Below are 21,207 nucleotides of genomic sequence, written 5' to 3'. Positions count from 1 at the left end.
AGATTTAATATTGTTAAATTGACAGTACTCCCCAAAGTAATCTAAAAATTCAGCATAATCCCTGTAAGAATCACAATGACTTCATTGTAGAAATAACAAGCTGATCTTTTTTTTTTTTTTTTTAATTTCTTTATTGATTAAGGTGTCACATATTTGTCCTCATCCCCCCATTCCCATCCCACCCCTCTCCCCACGCATGCCCCAATCCCCTGTTGAACTTAACCGTTGGATAGGCTTATATGCATGCATACAGGTCCTTTGGTTGAACTCTCCCCCTCCCCCCACCCTCCCCCTACCCTCCCCTATCCTCCCTCTGAGGCCCGATAGTCCGATCGATGCCTCCTTGCTTCTGGTTCTGTTCTTGTTCCTCAGTCTATGTTGTTCATCATTTCCCCTAGATGAGCGAGATCATATGTCACTAGATATATACTAATAAGAACTGAATGTGAGACGAGCAATAATAGTTATGCTGACAGGCAAATGAATCAATCTGTAGCGAGCTTCCCCCTGGACCAACAGTTCTTTTGAGACCCAATTTCAATGTCCAGTAGTTCCTTATGTGTACATGTCAGCACTGACCCCTCAGCTCTGGATGGTGGACAAATGGTGGTAATGGAGGTCCGACTCCCTCTGGTTTGGTCTCGGCCAAACCCAGGGGCACGGCGTCACCCAGACTAAGGGGCACGTGGCCTCACCCCTACCCAAGGGGCGCGTGGTCTCACCCGGGCCTGGGACCCAGCCTCACCCGGATGGATCCAGGGGCGCAGGGCCTCACCCGGACCCAGGATCTGGCTTCACCCGTACCCAGGGACGCTTGGCCTCTCCCAGACCCAGGGGCACGTGGCCTCACCCGGGCCTAGGTGCACGCGGCCTCACCCGGATCCAGGGACACATGGTCTCACCCGGACCCAGGGACGCTTGGCCTCTCCCAGACCCAGGGCCACTTGGGCTCATCCGGGCCTAGGTGCACGAGGCCTCACCCGGATCCAGGGACACATGGTCTCACCCGGACCGAGGGACGCTTGGCCTCTCCCAGACCCAGGGCCACTTGGGCTCACCCGGGCCTAGGTGCACGAGGCCTCATCCGGATCCAGGGACACATGGTCGCACCCGGACCCAGGGACGCTTGGCCTCTCCCAGACCCAGGGCCACTTGGGCTCACCCGGGCCTAGGTGCACGAGGCCTCACCCGGATCCAGGGACACATGGTCTCACCCGGACCCAGGGATGCTTGGCCTCTCCCAGACCCAGGGCCACTTGGGCTCACCCGGGCCTAGGTGCACGAGGCCTCACCCGGATCCAGGGACACATGGTCGCACCCGGACCCAGGGACGCTTGGCCTCTCCCAGACCCAGGGCCACTTGGGCTCACCCAGGTCTAGGTGCACGCGGCCTCACCCGGATCCAGGGACACATGGTCTCACCCGGACCCAGGGACGCTTGGCCTCTCAGACCCCGGGGCACGTGACCTCACCCATGCCTAGGTGCACGAGGTCTCACCCGGATCCAGGGACACACGGTCTCACCCGGACCCAGGGACGCCTGGCCTCCCCCAGACCCAGGGGCACGTGGCCTCACCTGGGCCTAGGTGCACGAGGCCTCACCCGGATCCAGGGACACACGGTCTCACCCGGACCCAGGGACGCCTGGCCTCCCCCAGACCCAGGGGCACGCGGCCCCACCCGGGCCTAGGTGCACGAGGCCCCACCCGGATCCAGGGACACATGGTCTCGCCCGGACCTAGGGGTGCGTGGCCTCTCAGACCCAGGGGCACGTGGCCTCACCTGGACCTAGGTGCACGAAGCCACCCGGACCCAGGGGCGCGTTACCTCTCTCAGACCCCTGGTTGCGTGGTCTCACCCGGATCCAGGGGCTCACGGCCTCACCCGTACTCGGGACCCAGCCTTACCCGGATCCAGGGGCCCACGGCCTCACCCGGACCCAGGGTTCAGATTCGCCCGGACCCAGGGGCACATGGCCTCACCCGAACCCGGAATCCAGCTTCACCTGGACCCAGGGGCGCATGGCCTCACCCAAACCCAGGGGCGTGAGGCCTCACCTAGACCCAGACTCGGGTCTCAGCGGGGTTTCGTCTTCTTGATCCCAATTCCTGTTGGTCAATTCCCTCTCAGCAATTCCTTCGGTCATTTTCTCAGAGCTCCAGGGCGGCTGCCGCAGAACTCGTTGGGCGGCGGGCTCGGCAAGGCTCCGGTGTGCCCGGTGCCCGGTGGTGGGCTGGTCCGGTGTCGCTGCGTCGGCCCTTGGGTCTGCAACGGTGGCCGGTCGCTGAGCGTGCGCACCTGGCCGCTTTGGGGCATTGAGATTCTTGAAGGACTCGGAGGTCAGCAAGCACGGAGTCTCCCACCCCATGTCTCCCAGGGGCTCGTCTGTCCGTGCTCGGCAGCGAGTGGAGCCGTCCCCTCAGCCGGAGACCGCCGGGGGAACTGCGCCGAGCACGTTCCTGGCCACCATTGTGTCGCCTGAGCCATAGTTCTTAAAGTGTGGACTTTGGGTCACCGGCATCAGCATCATCCTGCGTACCCCTCTCTTTTATTCTAGTTGTAGAGCATCTGCTCAGCCAGCCCCCCGGTCTTTCTGGCTGGTGTCTGCTCTGCTCTCCCGTCGTAGTCTCAATATTGTTGTGGAAGGCAACGATCAGGCTGCCGCCCTATGTCTCCATCTTGGTCCTCCTTTGTACAGTTAAGTCTTGATTGTTGTTGGTGTCACTGGGAGGAATTGTCCTCCAGGCCAATTGGCCGTGAGGACCCTCTTTGTCCATATAGGAAGAGTTGCTGTGCAGGAGACATGTTTGTGGGCCGGGTCTTGATGCAGCAATGCCTTGGCGCTCACTGAGTCTGCCTCTAGAATGCCTCCCTTATGCAAGTGATTGAAATCTGGTGTCATCTCCCACCAACCACTAGATGCCCTCGTTTCTGGGTCTCCAATGCAGTGTGGGTCAGCCACTACCTGAGGCACTCAGCAGGAAAAAGCTTCTGCTCAGCTTGGCTGGGGCGGAGCTACAGGGTGGAGCCTACAACCTTGGCTTCCTGTCAGCCCCGCCCTATGAGGCTCCTGTGTCTGTGTCCCTCTGTATTCCTTGCAAACACCTCTGAGAGAAACGCGCCCTGGAGTTTCGCCCACTGCCAAACAGTCCAGTCCCTCCCCTAATGAATCTGGACTCCCAGATTCTCGCCTGGAACTGGGTTTCAGTGCAGTTGGAACTGGGTCTCAGCGCAGTCTGGCGTCCCTGTCTCCTTCCCAGCAGGGCCACCCAGTGGCGCAGGCAAAAGTCCGTCCTCTGCGCACCTTCCAGTGCGCGCGTCTGGAGCCGCCGCTTCTCTGTGCCTCCGCCACCACAGCCCAAATTCATTCCCCCAGCGTGCGCCTGGCTTCCCAGGGTTTCGCCCGGAACTGGGGTTCAGTGCAGTCGGAACTGGGGTTCAGCACGGTCCTGAGCTTATGTCTCCTTCCCGCTAGGGCAGTTCAGTGGCGCAGGCAACAGTCCGTCCTTTGCGCCCCTTCCCGTGCGCGCCTCTGGAGCTCTGCCTTCCCCCGCTCCTCTGTGCCTGCGCCCCACAGCCCAGATTCATTCCCCCAGCCTGCGCCTGGCTTCCCCGGGTTTCGCCCGGAACTGGCGCTCAGTGCAGTCGGAGCCGGCGCTTAGCGCACTCCGGAGCCTTTATCTCCTTCCTGCCAGTGAACGCCGGCCAGGCCGTCAGCCGCCCCTTCCTCTCCGGCTCCATCCTCCCCGCAGGCGCGCGTGCTCGTGTCTCCGCCAGTTTCTCCATACCTCAGGCTTTTACGGCTCCCCCGATTGTCCCCGTGGCCTTCTCCTTCCCCCCAGCTGTGGGCATTTCAGTCCGCCAGCTCTCCTGTGGTTCTGGACGATGTCCGCTCTGACCTCTAGTTGTGCCTTTGAAATTGTTGTGCCCGGCTGCAGGTTAGGTGTTTCACCTATGCCGCCATCTTGGTTTCTCCTCGACTTGACTCTTTTTAATTGGACTTGTGTATTCTGCACCTGTCAAGTTCTAAACCATTTATTTGATTCAGGAAGAACATTTTCCATCACATACACGCATATACAAATTCACTTGCCCACAATCGCCAGAACCTGAATTAAGGTCCAGAATTGCATACGCCTTATTGATTGCAGGTGGTAGGTTGTGAGTTCTCTGCAGCAGGTCACAAATCCCTGGTGCTTGATGGGGAGCTCCGAGAAACACCATGCACTCCAATACACTGAGCAGCATTTGAAGGGACCCGGCAAGGTCCCCATCTCTACGCAGACCACTCTCCGAGGCTGGCTGTGTGTGGTGGGAATAGTGTGTGGGAAAGCCGCACGAGGTTGCTCAGTAAACATCTACTCAGTTGTGCTTCCAGGAGTAGCAGTGCTCCAGGAACAGCTGCCGACTCCTTGTAAGGCACCTAAAGAGAATGAGTTTTGCCATTTGGACAAGATTCACCTTTTTTTTTCTTTCCAGTTTTATTGAAATACTAGAGGCCCGGTGCACGAAATTCGTGTGTGGGGGCGGGGGTGTGTGTCCCTCAGCCCAGCCTGCACCCTCTCTAATCTGGGACTGCTGGCTCCCAACCGCTCGCCTGCCTGCCTGATTGCCCCCTAACTACTCCCCTGCCAGCCTGATCGATGCCTAACTGCTCCCCTACTGGCTTGATTGCCCCTAACTGTCCTCCCCTGCAGGCCTGGTCATCCCCAACTGCCCTCCCCTGCTGGCCTGATCACCCCCAACTGCCCTCCCCTGCAGGCCTGGTCACCCCCAACTTTCCTCCCCTGCAGGCCTGGTTGCCCCCAACTGCCTTCCCCTGCTGGCCCGGTCACCCCTAATTTCCCTCCCTTGCAGGCCTGGTTTCCCCCAACTGTCCTCCCCTGCAGGCCTGGTCGCCCCCAATTCCCCTCCTCTGCCAGCCTGATCGCCCCCAACTGCCCTCCCTTGCAGGCCTGGTCCCTCCCAACTGCCCTCTCCTGCTGTCCCAGTCACCCCTAACTTCCCTCCCCTGCAGGCCTGGTTCCCCCCAACTGCCCTCCCCTGCTGGCCCAGTCTCCCCTAACTTCCCTCCCCTGATGGCCTGATTGCCCTCAACTGCCCTCCCCTGCCGGCCATCTTGTGGCAACCATCTTGTGTCCACATGGGGGCAGCCATCTTTGACCACATGGGGGCAGCCATCTTGTGTGTTGGAGTGATGGTCAATTCACATAATACCTCTTTATTATATAGGATAATTGACAAAAGCACTGTATAAGTTTAAGGTGTATAGCATAGTGACTTACATATACTGTGAAGTGATTACCTCAGTAAGTTTAGTTAACATACATTTTCTCATATAGATAGAAAAAGGGAAAAGAAAAAAAAAATGTTATCTCCCCTGTGATGACAGTTTAGGATTTAATGTGTTAGCAACTTTCAAATACACCATACAGCAGTGTTAATTATATGCATCATATTGCACATCTCCAGTTCTTACTTCTCTTATAATTGGGAGTTTGTAAGATTTATATTTTAAAAATAAAACCATCAGAGAGTCAAACGCAATCTTCTGGTTGGTATTTGCTTTTAAAATGGGAAAAATGGAAAGTTACCTCCATGGAGTACTTGGGAATTTTTTGGAAATGACTACCAAGGAGACCAGAGGCTGAGAGGGCAAGGGAGGTCAGCGCACAGTGGACTTGAAGTTGTGCCTGGCTTGTGGAAATTTAGTTGAGTCACGAGAAATTGGACCTCTAGTTAAAAAGGATCTTATCCTCTGCTACCCATAGTATTTCCTGGTGAATGTGAATAAGACATTTTTGATTGGTTCTGCCTAACTCTTCTTGCCTCAAGAGTCCAATAATATCCAATAAAATAAAGTCAAGTCACTAATATTTTCTGTGGTCTAAGAACTTTTAATATATATCATGTCTTTATCATGTATAAAAGTCTGTGGGCACAACATCAGTAGATGAGTGGATAAAAAAGCTGTGGTACATTTATACCATGGAATACTATGCAGCAGTGAAAAAGAAAAATCTCTTAGCCTTTGGGACAGCATGTGGGGACCTGGAGAGTATCATGCTAAGTGAAATAAGTCAGTCAGAGAAAGTCAATTATCACATGATCTCACTCATGTGGAATCTAATTAATGAAATAAATTGATGAATGGAGTGGGTCCAGAGACATGGAAGCATGAAAAAGGGTATGGAATCTCGGAGGGAAGGCGGGGAGAGAGGCTGGATAGGAGGTGATCAACCAAAGACCTTGTATGCATAACCCTTGGACACAGACAGTGGGGTGGTGAGGGTCTGGGGCGGGGGCGGGGAGGGTGGGAGTGGGCTGGAGGGGGTCGATGGGGCAAAAAGGGGATATATGTAATGCTTTCAGCAATAAAGATTTTAAAAGAAAGTCTGTGGGCACAAATGTGAAACACAAAGCTATTTATAGAATGCCAGTTTTTCTACATAATAATTGCCAAACTAACTTTTAGTGATGGAATGCTATGTGCTAATAGGCACTTACATGCATCACTGCATTCATGTTCCCAACAACCTCATGGAGCAGCAAGAGGCAGAGCTGACATTTGTATCCAGATCTTCACGAATCTGGAGACCACCCTCAGAACCTCTGCAATATCCGTCAGTTTTGCCATAAATTGGCAGGTGGACACTGATTATTATCCCACTCTTACAGAGCTGACTCTTGCCAGTAAATTGCTCCAGATTGGTAGGTATATTTTCTTTTTGATTTTGTAATGAAAAAAGAGCTTTTAAATTATAGAACACAAAATTGCAGCTTATCATTCAGTCGTGTGTTATTAAAGCTGTGCGGCCTTTCCCCTTGTAAGTGCTGGGTCCTCCAGGTAGTGAGAGCTGACTCAGACACGCCTGTCAGGAAGCTTAGAGAAGTATGTTAAGTATGTCTGGAAAGAAATCATAGATGTCTAAGTTGTCAACTACTGTAAGGAATGTGAACACACTGGGATTTTTATATAAGAAACAGTTTCATTTTGTAAGGCAGAGGTGGGAATGCGTTATGTACATACATACATTTTAATCATTTTTAATTCTTGAAGATTTCTTTAAACTGTGGGGGTACGAGAAATAATTTTTCTCCCACCTTCTAAGTTCTTCTGGCTGGTTAGTAATTAATAAGAGACAGATTAACAGGAGAAAATGCCCCAAATTTATTACGGATATACATGCAGAGGTGCCATAAAAATAGGGAACCTGAAGATGTGTTTGGGGTTTCTATGCCATTCTGAACAAAGGAGAGGGGTTTCAAAGGGACAGCAGGCAATGTACAGCAGGTAGATGAGAAAGAGCAAATGTGCTAAACAAATTCTTGCTGGGTCACCCGGAAACAATTGGACACAGAGTGTGTCCAAAAAAAAAAAGAAAAAAGAGGCTTTTTTAGATTTCACTCTGTCTGCCACACTTAGTTTATATTATGATATTAAATGATGCTCCCTTCTTTTATTATGTTTCACACACAGTTGACATTCAATATTATTTTATGTTAATTTCAGATGTACAGCACATTGGTCAGACAGTTGAATAATTTACAAAGTGATCCCCTGATAATTCTGGTACCCAGATGTTCCTTTCTTGTAAACAGGGTTGGTTTTTTTTGTGTGTGTGTGTCTGAATTCCTATAGGTGTGTAAGGAAGAGGGTCAGAAGTTCTTTCTGAGTCTTTCATGTCTTAAAATCAATATCCCAACATACATCTTTTTGGGGTGGCAAAACTTTGGTCCCTTCAACACTAACCTCAGATATTTTATAATGTATTTTATTTTCTCTATTCTTATCCTTCCGCTTTCTTTCCAAATAAAAGGTATCTGGTAGACTTAAGTGAAAGCACAATTTGAGCCAAAGGAATTTTACTAGACTGAGCTATCAAAGGAATTGTTGGTGTGGGCTGCATAACAAATGGACTGTTGACCTTCTTTCAACAAGTACCCATCCTTTTCTCCTCTTCCCTTCCAGCGCCCCACGCGGGAGTCAGCCCAGCAGAATACTACCATCAGATGGCTCTGTTAGCTGGCCAGCGCAGCCCCTACGCAGACATCCTTCCCACGGCTGCCACCACTGGCGCTGGGGCCATCCACATGGAGTATTTTCATGCCATGGACAGTAAGTGATGGGGCCATTTTCTGAGGTGGGGGGCAGATGCTAACTCACGCACTGGAGAGGAAGACACAAAGATTAGGTAATTGTCTACCTTGACAAACCAGAGAAAGAGGAGGAGCCACAAATGCTTGGTGCTCTGGTTCTGCTGGTGTTTTAGGAAGCTGCCAGATGCTGGGCCATCCCAGGACTCCCTGTTTAACTCGGAACCAACTGGAAGGTGCAGGCGATTGTAATTCGGCAGATAAACAAAAAACTGCTCTGCCTCGTCTTGATAACAAAATAAGGAAACCTGTTTGATTACATGAGTGTACTTAGCCTAGTCATTTCTTGGTTTTGTAGATTTTATGCCTTAAAAGTTAATTTTTCAAAAGACCTGTCCTTGGTTTGACATTTTTTTTTTCCATTTGATTTGCCTCATATGTTTTCTTTACATTAAAACTTATATTTCACTAAAACCTTTTATCTAGGAAAAATAAAAAGCATTTCCAAATTAGAAGCCTATTTTTGGTACATGGCAGTGGAAGAAAATGGGATCATTGGATGCATTTTGTATCAGTTATTTTGGGGTCTTAGGATGATTTCTCTGGGTCACTTACCAAGATGTGTAGGAAAAGGAGGCTGTGGTTGTGACTTTTCAGAACATCCAGGAGTTCTCAGTTATGCAGATTCTTTGAGTCCACATCCATTTGTCAGGAAGTGACTTGGAAGCATCATCCAGGGGGTCATCAGTGAAAGCCACTACCCTTTGAATAAGACACTAATATGACTTTGAGGAGAGCATATGCTTGAGATTTTGTTTATACTCCCTAGTAGCAGTGATTAACTTGTTTTTATATATATTTTATTGATTTCAGTGAGGAAGGGAGAGGGAAAGAGAGATAGAAACATGGATGATGAGAATCATTGATTGGCTGCCTCCTGTATGCCCCCTACTGGGGATTGAGCCCACAACCTGGGCATGTGCCCTGGGACCCTTCAGTCCTCAGGCCAATGCTCTATCCACTGAGCCAAACCAGCTAGGACAACTTGTGTTTTTCCATCACAGTCTATTTGTATTCTTTTGTGAAAAGGGTATACATTTGTCAACTCTGGCACTAGTTAGTAATTCAGTCCTTAGGTCTGGAGAAGGTCCGGGTAAAATCTATAGCTCAGTCTTACCATGATGAACGAACTTGGCTATGTTACATAGTAACCTACGCGTGCACAGGTTTCCCTTGGAGAGTTTATTACCTCACACGAAGTGAAAGAACGGTATTACATGTTCTGCGGGGCCTTTGTTGTTCTGCTCTGTAGAGTGGAGAGCTTCAATTTCAGATTTATCATAACCACTTTTCAATTAGGGACTGTTGAAAAAAAAGTTCGGTGTTATTATGCAAATTCGTTATTTTAAATCTGTGAATAATTAAAATAATACAGAATCCTTGGAAGGTCAGCCCATATATTACCTTCTTTATTTGATGAGAATCTGTTTAGTCAGACAGTGGTGGTTTTTATCTAAATAAAGGATGAAGCTATCCTTTTACTTTGTAAAAACTAATTAAGGGAATTTTAATTTGCCAAGTATATGGTAAATTGATCGTCATTAAGTAGGAATTTAGATGTCCTATCATTCATCATATAAAAAGAAAACTCCTTTTTCTTTGTCAGAATATTTTATTAGAATGGAGAAACAAAACAACAGAAAGCCAAATCGAAGATACCCGTGTTGGAACAATAAGAATGCTTGAGCTTATATTTAAGAAGGAAATGGTTTGGCCAGTGAAGACCTGGGCCTGTTCTCTTTCAGCTGTTTTGAAAGTGCTCACCTTGTCTCCTTTTCCCTTCAACAGAGGATCCCAGATCACTGCCTCACAGTGCTGACTTTATCTTGCTTTGCTTGGTTATTAGGGGGTTGGGAAAAGCATAATGAAAGGGTTTGGAAGTGCATAAAGTACTAGATTCTTTTTCTCTAAAATACTTGAAATAGCATTTGGTTAAACAGAGCATAAGAAGTGTACCCAGGATTTAGCAGACTTTTCCAATAACAAAGTGAAACCATTTAAAATTAAAAAAAAACAAAATTCTTCATTGATTTCAGAGAGAAAGGAAGATGGAGAGAGAGATAGAAACATCAATGATGAGAGAGAATCACCGATCGGCTGCCTCCTGCACGCCACTCACTGGGGATCGAGCCCACAACTCAGGCACATGCCCTTGGCCAGAGTCGAACCTGGGACCCCTCAGTTCGCAGGCCGACGCTCTATCCACTGAGCCAAACCCGCTAGGGCAACACCTGATATTTAAATGTACCAATAGTGGGCATAGCTGGGTTCCAGCCAGCTTCAGTATAGAGCATTTTTGTGTTGCATGCTAGAACGAAGTCTGTTTTATAGCTCTCATGTTGAGATTCGAGTGACCTTAAAGGACAGGAGAGCGAGAGATATCCCTACAAGGAACATGCTAGAGATGAAGACACTTGCAAAACAACACTGTTGATATTGGCGAAGACCGACTTATATCCCATCTTGGAGGGAAAAACAGATTTGCTGGACCAGCCAGGCCGAGAGCAACCCCAGGGTCCTTGGAGGGATGTAGTCAGGCTCCGCCTGTGTCTGTCTGGCTTTGGAAGGTGTGAAGGGAGTATAAGGTCACTAGAGTTTTATAGCATCAGATGGTCTCCTTAGCTAGTTAGTGATTTAAATAATTAAAGGTGTTTCAGAGATCAGCTCTTTCCAGAATGTCCTGTTACTTCTAACTGTGCCATTGATCCCCGAGTCCCAGTGAGTCCATGTGAGAAGGGTTATCGTTGAGGATTATCTGGAAGTCGACCATAAGTCCAGTTTGTCCTTGGAAATTTTTTGGAAGTGGAAGGCATTTCTTCATAAAATTTCTATATGGTGAAATTAGCCTCTCGTAGTAAATGTCAAACATCTATGTGTAAGGCAGATGCCATAATAAAACACTAAAAGGTGTGTACATAGTTGGGATTACTATTTTTGTACTAACGTGCCCTGAATCAGGTAATGAATCTATTCTAAATGAAGAAACTCAATTTTAAATGTGCCTGAAAGAAAAATTTGAGTAGGTACCACATTTGTCTTTTGAGTTGGTTTTCCAGTTTTATACATGGGTGGTACTAACTTACTAAGTTCCAGTTTGTGATTTATTTATTTTTTATTAACTATAAAATATATCTCTATTTATTTCTATAATATTATCTGTATGGCCTTTTTATTCATCTATTCTATGTTAAAGATGTTGGATTGTGGTCTTGTGCCAAGGTCCATCTCTGATGAGGAAAATATTCCCAATGGGTTTCCCAGAGACCAAGTGCCTAGACTTCTTTATATAAAGAAGACTTAGCTTTTACTTCTGTTTTCTGGGTACCATGAAATTGCCTTGTCCATCTAACCAAGGCATATCCATGCCATGACATAGAAACCCTCCATTGGTAGTTTAAAGAAATCATGTTTTATTTGCCACTATCTCCTGGGATTATGTTTTCATTCTTTCATTAAACTTTATTTTGATGACATTGTAATATAAATGTAACCTTAGAAAAGGCAGGAAGCCTTTGCATAGCTATGCCCTGAAATTCAGATCTCAAATATCTACCAAGTTGAAGGTAAATGGGCATTTATTTTTTAACTCTCCAGTTAAGAAGGGTTAACACAAGTTGGCATGCCTTTAAGTTGTGACTTGTTAACCTCCAGATTCGTGGGATCTTTTTGAAGGTGAAACATTCTAATAAATGTAGATAATTAATAAATCCAGAGAATTAAAATAGACTTATCAAATCTCATTATAATGCTTGCTGGGATTGTATCTGATTGTAACAAACTACATCCCAAAATTTTAAATGTTTCTTTGGACTTATGTTGTTGTTAGGCTATGAGGAATTTAGGGCAGGGTTCCTCAATTTTAGCACTCTTGAGGCCAGGCAGTTCATTGTGGGGAGCTGTCCCACACATCACAGGGTGTTCAGCAGCATCTCTGGCCTCTCCCCACTAGATGTAAGTAGCACCCCATGAGTTGTGAGAAGCGAAATGTCTCCAGATGTTGTCATTTGACCCCTGGGGACAATATTGCCCCCCAATTGAGAACCATTAATTTGGGTAATATATTTAGCAGTTGTTTTAAGAAATGAATCAGATAACTACAGGCATTGTGGGGAAATGAGTGCATAACCAAGCTGAATCTTTTATCTTAGGATACTTTAACTCATTTTTCCTTTGGCTCATTGCCTTAAAGTGGTGCGTGTTGGGAGGGTGGTGTGTGTTGTGTAGCTGTGGGAACCACTGTCTTTGTTGCTTGTGGTGAATTAATGACGGGAATATCTAAGCAGCCATCAGATTCATAAATCACTAGAAATGAGAGGGATAACACATAAAAGTCTTTCCCTTTTGTTTAGCAATTTATCATTTTGCCTACACATTAATAAACAGAGCTCCCCTGAGGTAAGCCCTTGGAAGATAAATATTTCTCCCTAATTTCCTCAATTGTAGCCAGTAGATCACAAGTGGGAGGAGAGGTACTTGTCATCGGAAGTTGCCACTTCTTATCCTTCATTTCTTCCACACAGGCGAGTAGCAATAAATAACAGGTACAGCAGGTAATCAGGTTCTGTTTTGTTTATTAACAGGCACCAGATTCCCCAGCCCCAGGCTGTCAGCCAGGCCAAACCGAAAACGTACACTGTCTATATCACCACTGTCCGATCATAGCTTTGACCTTCAGACCATGATAAGGACGTCTCCCAACTCCTTGGTCACAATTCTCAATAATTCCCGCAGCAGCTCTTCAGCAAGTGGCTCCTATGGTCACTTATCTGCAAGTGCAATCAGGTATGTATTTTCCCGAAGCTGTTATGTGTTTCTTTAATAAAACATCAGCTCTAGACTGCACCTGGATTTGCAGTACTGACTACCTGTGAGGACAGATACAGCAGCATGACACGAGGCCTGACCCAGGAAGCAGATCAAATGTCCCTATACTGAATTCCAGATCCAATTATTGGGCCCAAAATATATATTCTGTAGACTTTTAGTCAGTAGCCCATATATAGAAATAGTAGTTATTTAGTTATGATGAAATTCATATCATAAAGACAGTGAATAGGGCAAATCTTTTTATCCCAGCCCCTGTTATTGATTATAGTTCTGTAGTGGAAAAACTGACTTCATACCTGGGTGTGGGACACATGCAAGAATGAGAGCGAAAATCAAAAGATCAGGCATGGTGTAATTTACATGTTATTACTGGGGAAAGGCGTGCACGAAGATGTGCACTTTCCCCAGTAGTAGCATGTAGAAAGAAAGAAAGAAAGAAAGAAAGAAAGAAAGAAAGAAAGAAAGAAAGAAAGAAAGAAAGAAAGAAAGAAAGGAAGGAAGGAAGGAAAGGAAGGAAGGAAGGAAAGAAAGAAAGAAAGAAAGGAAGACAGAAAGAAAGAAAGAAAGGAAGAAAGAAAGAAAAGAAATAGAAAGAAAGAAAGAAAGAAAGAAAGAAAAAGAAAGAAAGAAAAAGAAAGGAAGGAGGGAGGGAGGGAGGGAGGGAGGGAGGGAGGAAAAGGTGGCATCATGGTCTTTAGTCTAATGGAAAATAAGTGGATAAATGGGAAGGCATATCTATCACAGGAAATCCAGGGGGAAAAAAGTTTTAGCTGTAGTAATATACCATATTTACTAGAAATGAATACTATTGTTTGTTCCAGAATGTTCTCAATTACCGTTTTATTTATTTTCTTGTTCCATTAGCAGCAATGCTCCTTGACAAGCAAGTTAGTGTTTAAATATTGTAAATCCCCATTTTGATACCATATCATTTTCCGCAGGGAAAATGATATGGTCATTTTATTTATGGTCAATAAAGTGTGGAAACTTGGAGCAAAGCAAATAACTCTGCTTACTTGATAGAAGTTAGGAGATAGAAAGGGGGCCTAGGTGTTTTCGAGATTAACCACTTTAGTCACAAATGTAGCTTTGGAATCGGGGATATCTGTAGGCAGATTCCATATTTGCCACCAACCACCTGTGCAAACCTGGCTCGCTGGTCGGCTCTCTGAAGTTGTCTTCACACTTGTAAACTAAAGACAAGACACCCACTGTATGGGAAAGGGGCACATTAAGTTAAAGCTGGTGTGGACCTGCAATTCCAGGATGAAGACCCCTACCTGTGGGCAAAGCCTCAAGGGAACTGACCCTGGATGGTCTGTCCAGGAGCTGAGCTATCACGGCCTGGCTGTGCTGCCCTATGCTCATCCCAGTCTGGCTCCGAGAACTGTGACCTGGCTGTTCTGTACTCCTAGTAGATACTCCGGCGTCATAGATTGCCGTTGACCATGTAATTATGATGTGGCTCGACTAGAAATCATAGTATCACAGTAGTAGAAATGTGGCACATGATGATCTTCATACAGAATCACTCTGTGAGCATTCCTTTCTCTTGTTACTTGTTCGTTTTTCTTCCCCCTTGCTCTCTGCCCAGCTGTCTTGACTTTTTACAGCATCCAAAGGACTTGGATTAAAATATGGTGTGCAAATGGTCACGGTGTTGTGTTTCTTCTTACCCCAGCCTCTTGCTGGCTTCTTGATCTCCTTACCTTTGCCCAGGTAACCTCGTATCAGTACTTGGAAGACCTGAAATTATCAAGCACACTGACTTGAAATTGTCATTATCCCCTGCCTCCCAGGACCTACAGTAGACCTTGTTGTTGTCATGAGAGCTGGAAGAAGACTCCCTGGGGACCTTGTTGCCGTTGGGAGAGCCGGGCCATCACACACTTCTCTTCTTCTCTGTCTTCGGCTCTTTCCACTCTATATTTTCTCTTGCAACGTGACCTCTCATTCATTAGTACAAATCTATGTGTTAGGTTAACATGTCGTTTTTAATGCATATGAGGTAATACACATAACCCAGGATGAGGTGAGCTTGCCATATAATACAATCATGAGAGTCATTGTCATCGGCACTGCTTGCCAGTCCTTCAGCTGGAGAAAGGTTAGTGCTTTGCTTGCCCTGTTCTAAGTTTCATTTTGTGAAATCTAAAAACTGACCTGAGGAATAATTGGTGAGTAGTAGGACCAGGGGATGACAGGGAAAGGGAGGAAGCATGAAAAAGTCTGAAAAGAGGAGCTAACTTTCTCAAGAGTGAAAGATACAAGAGCAGATGTGCACTCAGGGTGCACTTACACTCTGCCTCATACCAGGGAACATGGCAGGCGCTAGTAACCCAGCGATTTTGGAAAGCATCGTGTTATTCTTGTTCTGCACATCAGCACAGTGGGTCTTTGCAAGAGGAAATTGACAAAGGTCATGTCTGGTGAGCATCAGTGTCAGCACGCCAATCCCTTGCGTTTTAATTCACCCCAAACACATTTGCCTTTCACACATACATGTTTGCTAATACCTAGTCTGCTTCTGGTATTAGAGTGCATAGAGTACTGATGTCGGTTAAATAAATGTCTAAAGATATTAATCAACGTTTAAAGACACATTGAGTTTTCTAAAAAATGCCGTAGCCATTTCCTTCACATTTGTGTCCCAGTTCAAATGTTACTCTCCAAGAGGCTGATAATACCATTTACCACAATTGGAAATCCCATGTGTATTTGCTCATTGTGCAACTTACTGTATGCTTCCTCCTCTAAACACAAGGCCGAAGGCCGAAGGCTGTGCATGTCTTGTTCATGGCCACAGTCCCCACCCCACAAAATCTGTGCTGTCACCTTGACACGTGAGTCAACACATATTTCTTCTTAAAAAATTTTTATTTTACTTTATTTTCTTCATCAACATTTATCCCCTCTATACCCTCTTCCAGCTCCACCCAACCCCCTCTACCTCCACAATCATCAAACTGTTGTCCCTGTCAATGAGTTTTTTCTTTTTTGCTCCACCCCTCCCCCTCAACCCCCATACTCAGATGTCTGCCTGCTCTCTATCCATGAGTATGTCTCTACTTTGCTTACTAGTTCAGTTTCTCGTTAAATTCCACATATGAATGAAATCATATGGTACTTGTCTTTCTCTGACTGGCTTATTTCACCTAGCGCAAGGTTCTCTAGATCAATCCATGCTGTCGCAAAGGGTAAAATTGTCTCCCTTTTTATGGCAGAGTAGAAATCCATTGTATAATTGTACCACAACTTTTTATCCATTCATCTGCTGATGGGCACTTAGGCTGTTTCCAGATCTTAGCTATTGTAAACGACACTGCAATGAACATAGGGGTACATATATTCTTTTGAATTAGTATTACAGGTTTCTTCAGATAAATTTCCAGAAGAGGCATCACTAGGTCATAAGGCAGTTCCATTTTTTATACTTTGAGATAACTCCATACTGCTTTCCACAGTGGCGGTGCCATTCTGCATTCCCACCAACAATGCATGAAGGTTCCCTTTTCTCCACATCCTCACCAACACTTGTTTGTTGATTTTTTTTTTTTTATGATAGCCATTCTGACAGGTGTGAGGTTTTACCTCATTGTGTTTTTAATTTGCATTTCTCTGGCGATTAGTGATATTGAGAGTCTTTTCATATGTCTGTTGGCCATTTGTATGTTCTTGGAGAAGTGTCTATTCAGGTATTTTGTCCATTTTAAAAATGAGATTTTTTGTTTCTTTGGTGTTGAGTTTTATAAGTTCTTTACAAATTTTGGATATTAACCTCTCATCAGAAGCATTATTGGTGAATAAATTCTCCCATTCAGTGGTTTGTCTTTTCATTTTGTTGATGGTTTTCTTTGCTGTGCAAAAACTCTTTTGTGTGTTTTTTTTTCATTTAGTTTCCCTTGCCTGAGGAGATATAGCAGAAAAAAATATTGCTACGAGAAATATTTAAAATATGACTGCCTATGTTTTCTTCTAGGATTTTTATGGTTTCTGGTCTAATTTTAAGTGTTTAAGCCATTTTGAGTTTATTCATGTATGAGGTGTAAGATAGTGGTCTGGTTTCATTTTTTTGACATATATGTCCAATTTTCCTAACCCCATTTATCAAATAGACTATCATTAGTCCATTGTATGTTTTTGCTTTCTTTGTCAAATATTCATTGACTATAACGGTATGGATTTATTTCTGGGCTCTCTATTCTGTTCCATTGATCCATGTCTGTTTTTATGCCAGTACCATGCTGTTTTGATTATTGTGGCCTTGTAGTATCAACAGATATTTCGTAAGTGAATAAATCAAGGAGCTCTTTAGTTAGTAATTAAAATTGGAATCACCTTTATTAAAGGAAGTTTTATGTGATAGGTGAATAATTGTGGTTTTCAGAGAGTTATATATAGTCTATCTAAATGGTGTATTAATATGTCCATATGTTGATAGTTATATAGATGTAGAGACAAGAGACAGAGGGATGGATGCAAAATAAAGGGATAAAAAGATCAATGTCTATTGCTCAAGTTTTAATTTCTCTATCATTCTAAAGACATCCATCTAAGATGAGATGATTCACATTTATCAGGTACAGCATATAATCCCCATTCTGTATGGATAAGGCTAGTGTTATAAATATCCAGTTAATGACATTATATTAGAGATAGTTTTTTTCTCTGCTAATACCTGTCCCTAGAAATTGAACTGCCATTGGAAGAGGTGTTTCAAATGGCCCTCATCTTCCTGCAGGGCAAACATAAATAGAATAAAGAAATTAGTAGCACACTCATTTCTCACTTTATGTTTAATGGCTAAAATGAAGATGGTTTCATATCCTTAGTAGTTTTAGATCTGACATGGCCAGGGTAGAGACCTCAATGCAAGTGAGAGCTATGTGCCCAGAGCTACGTCAGAAGTCGGTGTGGGTTTCTGCTTTCAGCACTGACCAGCTCTGCCTGGTAAGCAGAGGGCGGGTTGTGTTTTCTGCTTCATGTAGCATCAGCCCTTTCCAACAACAGGAGTAAGGTCATACCTGGCGGGTCCATTGCCACTTCCTGAGGCAGAATAGGAACGAGCTCGGCCTCCATAGCAAGGTGGTTCTGCACCCTTGCTGGAGTCAACACCTTGTTGTATGTTGAAGAGACAATGCAAAAGTGAGTTGGGGGGGAAATATTGAGTAATAGAGGGATACAGCGCCAAATGACCAGTGTCCTCAAAGCTCTCTGAGTGCATCTTCTAAGGATCATGAGACAACCTTCTCTCCCCCCAGTATCAGTGAAGGTGATTGATCTTAACTAAAAAAGGTAGTTTTCATTTGTTCTCAGATGTGGTCATTAGTTTCAAATATTACTTGACTTAATCAGTTATTTATTCCCCAAATACTTAACTGCATATTCATCTATTTGCTTGTCACTGGGCTGGTCATGGAGGCTACAAAAATAAATGAGAGACATGACCGATGCCTTCAGAGAACCCACAGAAGGGAAGAGCTTCCGGTCAGACATGAATGAGTGAGTGGAGCAGGTGAGGCCCTGAGTGGGAAGTGTGATTGATGAGGGGCTATCAGCAGCCCAGGGCTTCAGATGGCAGTAAGCACAGGGAAGGGTTTACTTACGCCAAAACACGAGGTTGGAGGTGGGCAAGGGCAAGGCTATACACTGTGTCCTGGACCACGGATCCAGGAACAGGAGGCTGCATTGTTTTAGGGGTGAGGGAGCTGATGCTCGGGGAGGTTAGTGGGCTGAAGCAAAGGCACTCAACTACTTATGGGGTAGAATCTAGTGAATCTAACTTTGAACTTCCTCTTTATTTTTTTTATTATTGACACTGTTGCAGATGTCCCCCATCCCCCCCTCCACCCCTGCCCTTTGCTCACCTCCACCCAGCCCTCCACCTTTCCCCCCCATCTGGCCATCACCACTGTTGTCTGTGCCCATGGGCTATGCATATATGTTCTCTGGCTAATATCTTCACCTTCTTTCTTTCTGTTCCCCAGGCCATACTTCCTTCTCTCTTGACTGAAAGGATTGGCAGGAAACACCATTTACAATAAGGAAATAGTATCTGAGGATGTTTTTAAAAATTATGTTATGCTTGTACTAATATGGTTTTCCTAACCAGTGCTTCGAGGCGGATCTCATTGGAGAGAGTGTCACTGCTCTTTATAGTCCTGGAGGGTTTGTCTGCTGGGCTGTTTAGTGGCAAGTAGCTTTTAAAGCCTTTAGAACACTTTGCTCATATAAAACCTAATGAATTTTTGTCTAAAGCATCATTCAAAAAGTGTGTGTTTCTCAATGAAACGTCGTTTTGTGAGTATACAGGCCTTTGTGTGCTCTTTACGTCTTTTGAGACTGCTGGGTTTTCTAGTAAACGTCGTGCCTGGTAACTTCCGTGGATGGAAGTGGAAGCCTTATTTATTTATTTTTTTCTTTTCAGGTACCAGCACATGCACGTTAAGTGTGTCCCTAACCTACCCATACACAAATAATAATAGCTGTTGGCCCATTCTCTGCAAAACTGGAAAGAACTGGTCTTATTTTGAATGGCAGTGCTTGTGTAATAAATTCCACAGCTGTAACCAGAAAGTGGTCGGCCTCATTAGTACAAAGCCACAGAGTTGGTTTAGATTAGAACTTCTCCTCCTGCCCCCCCCCCCCCGCTCTCTTCTCTCTCCTCTTGAAGTCGGTTTCTCAGATGATGGGGCCCTCATGTTCTCCCAGTGTTGCCTGTGGCCTGATTTCACCTCCAAAGCTGATTTCATGAGCAGCCATTGGAAGAGAGATGAGATACTGAAAAGTAAATGTTGGCATTGGATTTTTCAGCTACAGAAAATGGGCTTTTTCTGCAGCATGAAGCTTCCTATCCCATGCCCTGACCTACAGTGATACATCATAAAAGGGTCACATGAGTTTCTTTTAAGGGTGTTTTAAAAATTCACATCTGAATGAAATTTAACAACCAGGGCAATTGAAAAAATATTTTTATAGGTAGAGTTGATTTTACATTTAAAACAAGACATTTTTTAAGACTCCAGAGGGGCCACATATTTTTTACGCTTCCCCTTGGGTAGGAGATGGCGCCTCTGTGATGGGGGCCTCCCCAGTACCGCCTACTTCTGGCTCTGCTGTGGCTTAGCTCTTGGGTCTGGACAGCTCTGTCGGGCCCACCATGTCACGATGGGGTTCCAGAGATGAACCAGCAAACCGGTGATCTTCTCTGACGAAGCAAATATAAAAAAAATGTGGGAGTATTACTCAGTTACCACAGCCTCCCTCACCCTTTCTCCACATGTATTGCACATTAATGCAAAGGAGCCCTAGCACTTCGACTCTGTGGAAGTGAGATTTCCATGGCAACTCTAAGGGAAAACTATTACCTTAAAGAAGCCATGTGGATTGAAGTCATTAAACAATAAAATCGAGCCTTTCACCTTTAAGTGTGCAGTGGCTGGGTGATCCAGCCTCTTGCCATCTTTCTTATAGTTCCTCAGTTTGTTTTTAATTTGTATTTGAAAACAGATCTCTTCAATACTGTAATCAACTCTCTTTACCCTTCCCACATAAAGGGCTGCAGCAGGCCAAATTATGCTGCTGCGTTTATTGTGCATTAAGTTACCCAGGATAGTCCCTACCTTCCTACCCGCCTCCACATATAGAATTCCTAAAGTGGTTTTTAAACACGTTATGGGCTTGTCCCATATGCTATTTTAACTGGGTTTTATCTCTTTGAATCTGAATGACTTTGAAATGCCTATGTACATAGTAGGGCTGAGTAAATGTTTAGTTATTTTCTAATATATGAACTGTTAAGTGTCCCCATTTAGATATCATTCTAGGAATTAAATAGGGGTTTTATTTACAGATTGATCACAAGGGTTTCTGTACTAATGTTGAACTCAATCACTTCTTTGGTTGGGAAAAAAATAATGTTTCTTGACAAAGTCAAACATGATTATAGACTTCAAAATTTTATGTATTGATATCAATTAGTATGTAACTTTCCAGATACAAATAATTATTTTATTCATTAAAAATTTAAATGAGATGTATGGAAAGTACTCAATTAAAACTTGCTGAATTAATGAATGATGCAGTATGTGGATTTTATGACATTTATTGTAGTTGCATAGCATCCTTACTTTCTACTTATACTCCAGATTTTAACCTAATTGGGGATAATTGTGGATATTCCAAGACCAAAATCATCTAGGCAAGTGAGGTGTTACTGTGCTT

General features: G+C 44.9%; 1 protein-coding gene across 1 annotated transcript in view; it reads left to right on the top strand.

The window, feature by feature from the left end:
* GLI3 (GLI family zinc finger 3) overlaps positions 1-21,207 on the top strand; it is a 279,986-nt gene that overhangs the window by 184,599 nt on the left and 74,180 nt on the right. Inside the window, exons 6-7 of the mRNA XM_054726279.1 lie at positions 7,973-8,119; positions 12,738-12,939. Of these exons, the coding sequence (XP_054582254.1) occupies positions 7,973-8,119; positions 12,738-12,939 (349 nt within the window). The remainder of the gene's footprint in view (positions 1-7,972; positions 8,120-12,737; positions 12,940-21,207) is intronic.

This window comes from Eptesicus fuscus, chromosome 14, assembly GCF_027574615.1.
Source record: "Eptesicus fuscus isolate TK198812 chromosome 14, DD_ASM_mEF_20220401, whole genome shotgun sequence".
NCBI lineage: Eukaryota > Metazoa > Chordata > Mammalia > Chiroptera > Vespertilionidae > Eptesicus > Eptesicus fuscus.
Note: the sequence above shows the minus strand (reverse complement) of the source record. Positions and strands in the feature narration are given on the sequence as shown.